This window comes from Leucoraja erinacea, unplaced genomic scaffold (genome assembly GCF_028641065.1).
Source record: "Leucoraja erinacea ecotype New England unplaced genomic scaffold, Leri_hhj_1 Leri_1671S, whole genome shotgun sequence".
Taxonomy (NCBI): Eukaryota; Metazoa; Chordata; class Chondrichthyes; order Rajiformes; family Rajidae; genus Leucoraja; species Leucoraja erinaceus.
In genome coordinates, this window is record NW_026575970.1 from 12,188 (window position 1) to 21,764 (window position 9,577).

Consider the following 9,577-nt stretch of genomic DNA (forward strand, 5'->3'; position numbering starts at 1 on the left):
ACATTCAGACTTTTACAAGTTACTAGACCAAGGGGGACCCGTTGGGTCCAGTCCCGTCAATGCGCGGTTGCGAGGGGCCCTGCGGCATCACACACACACACTAACCACCCCACACACACACGGGAGAGGGGGGGGAGGGGGAGGGAGTGGGGGAGAGAGTGGGAGTGGAGGTGGAGGGGAAGGAAGAGGAGGAGCAGAAAGTGGGGTGAAAGGAGAGGTGGGGAGGTTGCGGGAGGGGAGAGAGAGAGAGGGGGGGAGGGAGAGAGAGAGAGAGAGGGGAGAGAGAGAGAGTAGGGAGAGAGGGGGGAGAGAGAGGAGGTGAGAGAGAGAAGGAGGAGGGAGAGAGAGAGAGAGGGGAGAGAGAGAGAGGGGGAGAGAGAGAGAGGAGGGGGAGAGAGAGTGGGGTGAGAGAGAGGAAGAGAGAGAGAGAGAGGGGGAGAGGGAGGGAGGAGAGGAAGCGAGGAGAGAGCGTGGGGAAAAAGGGTGGAGAGAGAGGTGGAGAGAGAGAGAGGGGGGTGAGGACGAGAGAGAGTAGAGAGGGGGAGAGAGAGAGGAGGAGAGAGGGGGAGAGGAGGGAGAGAGAGAGAGGGGGGAGAGAGAGAGAGAGGGGGAGAGAGAGAGAGAGGGTGAGAGAGAGAGGGGGAGAGAGAGGGAGAGAGAGAGAGGAGAGAGAGAGAGGGAGAGGAGAGAGAGAGAGGGGAGAGAGAGAGAGGAGGGAGAGAGAGAGAGAGAGGGGGGAGAGAGAGAGAGAGGGCTGGGGGGAGGGAGAGGGGTAAGGGGGAGAACGCTGAAAACATTAATATTTTGAAGCCGTTTTAAAAGGTTAATAACTGGAGAAATATTGGTTGAAATGCGACAGGAAATATGTATCCGGTCGAGGGAGAAAATGTGAGTAGCGTGTGTGGCCAACACAAGCCTGGCTCACACAGACATGTAGTATGTTGAGAACAAAGAATAATATAGATTAGAGGAAACCTTATCAAGTTTGAATTTTTTGTCACATGTACCAATTAATGTGCAGTGATATTTGAGTTACCATACAGCTGTACTAAATAAAAAGCCACAAGACACACAGCCACATAAAATAACATTTAACAGATGCAGCCACCACAGCGGATTCCACATTCAAGTTCATCATCTTCCTCATTTGTTCACCTCTGGTCGCGGCTGTTGAACCCTCCGCTGTCCGATGGCGTCGTGTCGGGATGACGGAAACTCCGGCGTCGGGAAGGATTGGAACACCCCGTAGCATGGAGCTCCCGAGTCGGCCTCTTCTTACCGGAGACCGCGGGCTCCACGGCGTTAAAGTCCACAGGACCCCGCGGTCGGAGCTCTTCGCAGGAGATCCGCGACAAGGGATCGCAGGCTCCGCAGTGTTAAACTCCGCGCCGCGCCCGCGGCTTGAAGCGCCGGGCCGGTCTTCAGGAAAGGACGCAACACTCCACGTTGTTAGGCCGCAGAGAGGAACGGAGATACGACACGGAGAAAAATCGCTTCTCCGTTATGGTAAGTGACTGAAAAAATATCCCCCCAATTCGCTCCCCCCCACCCCCCCATACACATCAAACAAACCAAAAAACACTAAAACATACTTAAAATAATAAAAAGAGTAGAAGGGACAGACAGACTGTTGGCGAGGCAGCCACTGCTGGTGTAGCCACCCGGTTGACTGATTATTTGGGGCCCACCTACACTAGTTATGCTTAAAAAAATACATTTATTTAATTAACGAGCAAAAGTCCTTGTTTACCGCAGCTGGAGTCTAGCGGGTGTCCAAGGGTGGGGAGCGAGATCTCACCATTCGGAGTTGAGGGGGAACGACCGGGACGGGAAGCGGTGACTCCGGATTCATCCTGACGCCTTTCACCAGCGAGAAGAAGACAGAGGAATGATGAAGAGATGGCCCACGATGGGGGACGTCTCCTTCATTTGGAGAATTCAATGTTGATGTCATTGGGCCCGCCGGTGCTGCCGCAACACCCGCGAGCTGTCAAGCGCCTCACCACAGCACGGGCAGTCTTAGAGCTGGTCGCCGGCGTGCACCCGCTGGTGGGACAGCAGCTTGGTGGAGCGGGTGAAGCCCTTGCCGCACTGGGCACAGGTGTAGGGCCGTTCGCCGGTGTGGGTGCACTGGTGCTCCAGGAGGCTGCTGGATCTGGTGAAGCCCCTGCCGCACAGGATACAGGTGTAGGGGCGCTCGCCTGTGTGGGTGCGATGGTGCCTTAGTAGGCTGCTGGAGTGGGTGAAGCGCTTGCCACACTGGGCGCAGGTATGTGGGCGCTCGCCGGTGTGGGTACCTTGATGCACCAGCAGGCCGCCGGAGCGGGTGAAGCCCTTGCCACACTGGGTGCAGGTATAGGGGCGCTCGCCGGCGTGGATGCGCTCATGCACCAGCAGGCATTACACACACACACACGCGCGCGCGAGCGTGTGTGTGTGTGTGTGTGTGTGTGTGTCCTGGTCAGTCCTTTGAAGATAGACACCAGTTGCTTGGAGCAACTCAGCGGGACAGGGCAGCATCTTTGGAGAGAAGGAACGGGTGGCGTTTCGGGCTGAAAGTTTCTTCAGACTGAAAGTTTCACCTCTCAGTAGATCATAAAATAACACAATCATCACGGCCAATGTGAGATACAGTGTTTATTCATATTTGACAAAATAAAAAGACGACTTCTTGCACATATTGAGAGAAGGTGCATCACACCAAACAACATTTGTCTAAAAAAACAGATTATTCTTCAGCTCATTAAAGAGCTCGGGTGAAAAAAACCAATATAGTGTGTGACAACAAAGTAACATCATTTGTGCCAAGTGATTAACTACACTACAGTCCACGATGTTCATTCGGGAAAGATCGGGAGACGGACAAGTCACTCGCACAAATGACAGAATTGCCGAGTACCGTGGGAACTCTTTACTCTACCCCCGTTATATCGTGTGATATCGTGCTAGACCACGACCACTCCACTCTGGCTACATCTTGCGTCAAGTCGCCCCGTGAAAACTAGCCATTAAGAGGTTGGACAGGCTAGATGCAGGAAGATTGTTCTCGATGTTGGGGAAGTACAGGACAAGGGGTCACAGCTTAAGGATAGAGGGGAAGTCCTTTCGGACCGAGATGAGAAAAACTTTTTTCACACAGAGAGTGGTGAATCTCTGGACCTCTGCCACAGAAGGTAGTTGAGGCCAGTTCATTGGCTATATTTAAGAGGGAGTTGGATGTGGAACTTGTGGCTAAAGTGATCAGGGGGGTATGGAGAGAAGGCAGGTACGGGATACTGAGTTGGATGATCAGCCATGATCATATTGAACGGCGGTGCAGGCTCAAAGGGCCGAATGACCTACTCCTGCAACTATTTTCTATGTTTCTATGTTTCCTCGTATTTTCTCCTCTGCTCGAGGCGGTAGAACCCTCCGCAGTTGTTGCTGCCGATGGTCCGATGTCCGAAGGCTTCGCATCGGGATGACGGAAACTCCAGCGTCGGGCGGATTGGAACACTCCGCAGCATGGAGCTCCCGAGTCGACCTCTTCTTACCGGAGACCGTGGGCTTCACGGTGTTAAAGTCCACAGGCCCCGCGGTTGGTGCACATCGCAGGTGATTCGCGGCAAAGGATCGCAGGCTACGCATTGTTAAACTCTGCGCTGCGCCCGCGGCTTGAAGCGCTAGGCCGGTCTTCAGGAAAGGATGCAACACTCCACGTTGTTAGGCCGCAGAGAGGAACGGAGATACGACACGGAGAAAAATTGCTTCTCCATCAAGGTAAGTGACTGGAAAAAAATCTGTTGGCGAGGCAGCCAGTGGTGGTGGAGCCACCCGGTTGACTATTTGTGGGCCCATCTACATTTGTTTTGGGGTCCCACCTACATTTGTGTAGGGCCCACATGCTCTCTTGTCACAGTGGGAGCAGCTGCTCACCGGCGTGGGCCCACCGGTGCTGCCGGAACCCCAGCGAGCTGTCAAACGCCTCATCACAGTACGGGCAGTCGTAGGGCGGGCCACTGGTGAGACAGGGTGTGGGAGGCCATGGCAAAGCGCTCTCCACACAACAGGCTGTGTACAGGACAGCAGCTTGGAGGCGCGGGTGAAGCCCTTGCCACCATTGGGTGTAGGGGCGCTCGCCGGTGTTGGTGCACTGGTGCCTTAGCTGGCTGCTGTAGTGGGTGAAGCTCTTTCCTCACTGGGCGCAGGTGTAGGGATGCTCGCCACTGTGGGTGCGCTGGTGCCCCAGCAGGCTGTCGGATCTGGTGAAGCCCTTGCCGCACTGGACACAGGTGTAGGGGCACTCGCCACCGTGGGTGCGCTGGTGCCTCAGCAGGCTGCTGGAGTGGGTGAAGCCCTTGTCGCACTGGACACAGATGTAGGGGCGCTCGCCAGTGTGGGTGCGCTGGTGCCTTAGCAGGCTGCTTGAGTGGATGAAGCCCTTGCCGCACTGGACACAGGTGTAGGGGCGCTCGCCGGTGTGGGAGCGTTGGTGCTTCAGCAAGCTGCTGGAGTGGGTGAAGCCCTTGCCGCATTGGGCGCAGGTATAGGGGCGCTCGTCGGTGTGGGAGCGTTGGTGCCTCAGCAAGCTGCTGGAGTGAGTGAAGCTCTTGCCACACTGGACACAGGAATAGGGGCGCTCGCCAGTGTGGGTGCGCTGGTGCCTCAGCAACCTGCTGGAGTGAGTGAAGCTCTTGCCACACTGGACACAGGAATAGGGGCGCTCGCCAGTGTGGGTGCGCTGGTGCCTCAGCAGGCTACTGGAGTGAGTGAAGCCCTTGCCGCACTGGACACAGGTGTAGGGGCGCTCGCCGCTGTGGGTACCTTGATGCACCAGCAGGTTGTTGGAGTGGGTGAAGCTCTTGCCACACTGGGTGCAGATGTAGGGACGCTCGCCGGTGTGGATCCGCTGGTGCTCCAGCAGCTTGGTGGAGTGGGTGAAGCTCTTGCCGCACTGGACGCAGGTATAGGGACGCTCGCCGGTGTGGATCCACTGGTGCTCCAGCAGGTTGCGGGAGTAGGTGAAGCCCTTGCCGCAATGGACACAGGTGTAGGGGCGCTCGCCTGAGTGGGTGCGCTGGTGCTCCAGCAGCTTGGCAGTGTTGGTGAAGCCCTTGCCGCACTGGACGCAGGTGTACGGGTGCTCGCCGGTGTGGATGCACTGGTGCGCCAGCAGGATGCTGGATTGGGAGAAGCTCTTGCTGCAGTAACTGCAGGTGTACGGCCTCTCGCCGGAGTGCAAGCAGTTGTGCCGCAGCAGGCTGCTGTAGCGGGTGAAGCTCTTGCCGCACTCCGAGCAATTGAAGGGGCGTTCTACCGTGTGCACCCGCCGTGGACCTCCAGCTGGCTCGGGCTCTGCCATGCCTTGCCACACACGTCGCACTCATAACGTTTCTCCTTGTTGTGCCCCGTCATGTGGTCCTCCATCGAAGCTCAGCCCGCACACCGAGCAGATGGGGAGGGTGGAGGGCTCACCTGCACCCTGGCTGCTCACATCCCCGTCTCTGCTTCCATAGCAACGGCTCCTAAGCCCTGCAGGAGAGGAACACATAGGGTCAACAAGCTGGCAAACAGGACAATGCTAAAACATTCCTGGGCCACCTGAACTCCACCAAGGACCTCAAAATATCCCGCCTCCAGGCCACTACCGACACCCCGCGATTCGACCACCAGCAGGCGCCTGCCCGAGTCCCGCGATGCCATCTTGGCCACGAGGAGCGCCTCCAATACTCACCAGGATGCTGCCTTCCCCGACTTCCACGTCGATGCTGCCGCCAACCTTCACCTGCCTACCGATGACGCCCAGCCTCGCCGCATAAACGGTAACTCGGACTTTCTCCTCCTCGCTGATTCCTACGACCCCAGCTACGCCTGCCTCTTTGTCGGGTACGTTGAACAATCCTTGTTCAATACGTACCAGGGCCCCATCCCCGACCTCTACCTCCGTTACATCGACGACTGCATTGGGGCCACCTCCTGCACCCACACACAACTGACTGACTTCATCCACTTCACCACCAACTTCCATCCGGCAATCAAATACACCTGGACTATTTCCGACACTTCCCTACCATTCCTTGACCTATCTCCATCGCAGGTAATAGACTTCTGACCGACATCCACTACAAACCCACTGACTCCCATGGCTATCTGGACTACACTTCTTCCCACCCTGCCTCCTGTAAGGACTCCATCCCCCATTCCCAATGGGGATGGAGTCCTTACAGGAGGCAGGGTGGGAAGGGGATTCCCCTCCTCCAGCATAGATGAGGCTCGCACCAGGGTCTCTTCCATACCCCGCAACACTGCTCTCTCTCCCCATCCCCGCACTCGCAACAAGGGCAGAGTCCCCCTAGTCCTCACCTTTCACCCCACCAGCCGTCACATACAACAAGTAATCCTACGTCATTTTCGCCACCTCCAACGTGATCCCACCACTCGCCACATCTTCCCATCTCCCCCTATGTCTGCCTTCCGCAAAGACCGCTCCCTCCGCAACTCCCTTGTCAATTCTTCCCTTCCCTCCTGTACCACCCCCTCCCCGGGCACTTTCCGTTGCAACCGCAAGAAATGCAACACCTGTCCCTTTACCTCCCCCCTCGACTCCATTCAAGGACCCAAGCAGTCGTTCCAGGTACGACAGAGGTTCACCTGTATCTCCTCCAACCTCATCTACTGCATCCGCTACTCTAGATGTCAGCTGATCTAAATCGGTGAGACTAAGCGGAGGTTGGGCGATCGTTTCGCCGAACACCTCCGCTCGGTCCGCAAGAACCTACCTGACCTCCCGGTGGCTCAGCACTTCAACTCCCCTTCCCAATCCGACCTCTCTGTCCTGGGTCTCCTCCATTGCCAGTGAGCAACACCGGAAATTGGAGGAACAGCACCTCATATTCTGCTTGGGAAGCCAGCATCCGGGGGGCATAAACATTGAATTTTCCCAATTTTGTTAGCCCTTGCTGTCTCCTCCCCTTCCTTAGCCCTCGAGCTATCTCCTCCCATCCCCCAGCCCTCGGGCTCCTCCTCCTCCCCCCGCCACCCCCTATCAGTCTGAAGAAGGGTTTCGGCCCGAAACGGTACCTATTTCCTTCGCTCCATAGATGCGGCTGCACCCGCTGAGTTTCTCCAGCATTTTTGTGTACCTTCGATTTTCCAGCACCTGCAGTTCCTTCTTGAACACAATACTAAAACACATTGGGTGCGTTTATGGCGGAGAAAACCGTTATGTAATTCGGCGCAGCACACTGGCGCAGTGGTACAGTTCCTGCCTCTCCGCCAGAGAGCTGGGCTTGATCCTGACTACAGGTGCTGTCTGTGCGAAGTTTGTACGTTCCCTTGGCCTGCGTGGGTTTTTACTCCTTGTGCTCCGGTTTCCTCCAACATTTCAAAGACGTTCAGGGTTGTAGATTAATTGACCTCTGCAAAATTGCTAATTTGTCCCTAATGTGCATAGGATAGTGCTAGTATACGGGGTGATTGCTGGTTGGCGCGGACTACAAGTGCCGAAAGACCTGTTGTTTCCGCGCTGCATCTCTAAATTGAACCAAAGGAGGGTCTCGACCCAAAACGTTACCCATTCCTTCTCACCATAGATACTGCCTGACCCGCTGAGTTATTCCAGCACTTTTCGTGTCTATCTTCTCCACAGATGCTGCCTGACCTGCTGAGTTATTCCAGCACTTTTCGTGTCTATCTTCTCCACAGATGCTGCCTGACCTGCTGAGTTACTCCAGCACTTTGTCATAGTCATAGAGTGATACAGCGTTGGAAAGAGGCCCTGCGGCCCAACTCGTACCCGCACTCCTTGATCCCTCGGCTCCACACATTCCCCCAGTGCCCCGCCATTCACAGTGAAGATCCTGCCCGGGTTTGACTTCCTAAACTGCAACATCCTCCCCACCCCCAAACAATGTGACCTCCTCCCTGTGGCTCCCTGCCCCTTACCCCTGCCACCTCCTGCTCCTTACCCCCCTTTGCTCCCTCCCTCTCCTCCCCACCCCCAAACAGAGTGAACCCCCACCAGGCTCCCTACCGCCTTCCTTGACTCACTTGACCCCTCTCCATCCATTCATCCCCCTCGGCACCAAACCCACTGCCCCGTGAATCCCTCCCCCCGCTACTCACTTCACCCCTTTTCCAACCCCCAGGCTCTCGCCCCCTCACTCTGACCGTCTCCCCTTATTCCTGCCCCTCTCAGCCGCTCAGATCTCTCTCCCCCTCCCTCCCCTCTCTCTCTCCTCCCTCCCCACCCCTCCTCCCCTCCCATCTCCCCCCTCTCCCCCCCCCTCTCTCCTCTCCCTCTATCTCTCTCCCCTCTATCCTCTCCCTCTCTCTCTCCCTCTCTCCTCACCTCCCCCCTCTCTCCCCCTCTCCCCCTCTCCCCTCCCTCTCTCTCTATAATCTTTAATCGGAGATCCATAATCTTTGGTTCTCACCGTCCAGTGCTGGTCGACTCCATCTTGGCCGAGGCGTCATTTCCGGGCTGAGGCCGCCCCGCTGTTTCGTCTCTCTGCCTGCGGGGCAACGGCCGTGACGTCATTTCCGCTCTCTCTCTCTCTGTCTCTCTCGGGCGGCCGGGGCCGTGACGTCATTTCCGCTGTCTCTGTCTCTCTCTCTCTCTCTCTCCGTCTCCGGGGCAACGGGCGGCCGGGGCCGTGACGTCATTTCCGGGCTGAGGCCCCAGCCCGCGCGGTCTCTCTCTCTCTGTCTCCAGGGCAACGGGCGGCGGGTTGAGCCGTGAGTGAGTGAGTGAGTGAGGGCCGGGCCGGGCCGGGCGCGGTGAGAGGCTCCGGTGGATCAGGGCGGGCGGGGCGGGCTGGGGATTCGGTGCGCGGGGGGCGGGGGAAATCCAGGCCGCGGCCTCGCACCCGGGAGACAGTGACTGGGCCTGGGGTTGGCGGAGCTCGGGGAGCCGGGCCTGGGCCTCGAGTCGGGCCTGCGCCGGGTCCCGCTGCCGCCGCGACAATCTCGGGTGGGGCTGATGGGTGGGCGCCGGGCGGCCGCGGTGGTGGAGGAGTCATGTCGCCGCTGTGGGGAGCGGGGAGTCGGGACACAGTCGCTCTATATCACTCGGTCTCCGTCTATCCCTGTCTCTCTATATATATATATAAACATAGAAATTAGGTGCAGGAGTAGAGGCCATTTGGCCCTTCGAGCCTGCACCATTCGCCATTCAATATGATCATGGCTGATCATCCAACTCAGTATCCCGTACCTGCCTTCTCTCCATACCCCCTGATCCCCTTTAGCCACAAGGGCCACATCTAACTCCCTCTTAAATATAGCCAATGAAGTGGCCTCGACTACCCTCTGTGGCAGAGAGTTCCAGAGATTCACCACTCTCTGTGTAAAAAAAGTTCTTCTCATCTCGGTTTTAAAGGATTTCCCCCTTATCCTTAAGCTGTGACCCCTTGTCCTGGACTTCCCCAACATCGGGAACAATCTTCCTGCATCTAGCCTGTCCAACCCCTTAAGAATTTTGTACGTTTCTATAAGTTTCTATATCTATCTCGCTCTCAATTTCTCTGTCTATCTCTCTCTAACTCTCTCTGTCTCTCTCCATCTCAGTCTCTCTCTCACTCTCTGTCCCTCTCTGTCT

General features: G+C 56.9%; 1 protein-coding gene across 3 annotated transcripts; it reads right to left on the minus strand.

Annotated features, from left to right (window-relative positions):
* Nucleotides 1-1,711: 1,711 nt before the first annotated feature.
* On the minus strand, nt 1,712-8,534 carry LOC129716099 (zinc finger protein 135-like). 3 transcript variants are annotated; one of them, XM_055665989.1, is made up of 3 exons: nt 7,060-7,936; nt 4,216-5,511; nt 1,712-2,297 (listed from the first exon to the last, which is right to left on the minus strand). In XM_055665989.1, exons 2-3 carry the CDS (start codon nt 5,339-5,341, stop codon nt 2,020-2,022), a joined length of 1,404 nt encoding a protein of 467 aa, XP_055521964.1. In that variant the 5' UTR covers nt 5,342-5,511; nt 7,060-7,936; the 3' UTR covers nt 1,712-2,019. The 3 variants fall into 3 exon arrangements, with proteins under 3 accessions (XP_055521964.1, XP_055521962.1, XP_055521963.1); XM_055665987.1 differs by lacking the exons at nt 1,712-2,297; nt 7,060-7,936 and adding an exon at nt 8,415-8,534 and having other exon boundaries at nt 2,596-5,511; XM_055665988.1 differs by lacking the exons at nt 1,712-2,297; nt 7,060-7,936 and adding an exon at nt 5,714-6,324 and having other exon boundaries at nt 2,596-5,511.
* Nucleotides 8,535-9,577: the final 1,043 nt, after the last annotated feature.

What these genes read in the sequence shown, in the direction of transcription:
- LOC129716099 (XM_055665989.1), bottom strand. Translation starts at nt 5,341, where the DNA reads ATGGCAGAGCCCGAGCCAGCTGGAGGTCCACGGCGGGTGCACACGGTA. An exon ending in CAGCCTGCTGGGGCACCAGC is followed by an intron (nt 2,298 to 4,215) that starts GCACCCACAGTG and finishes TGGTGCATCAAG; the next exon opens with GTACCCACACCGGCGAGCGC.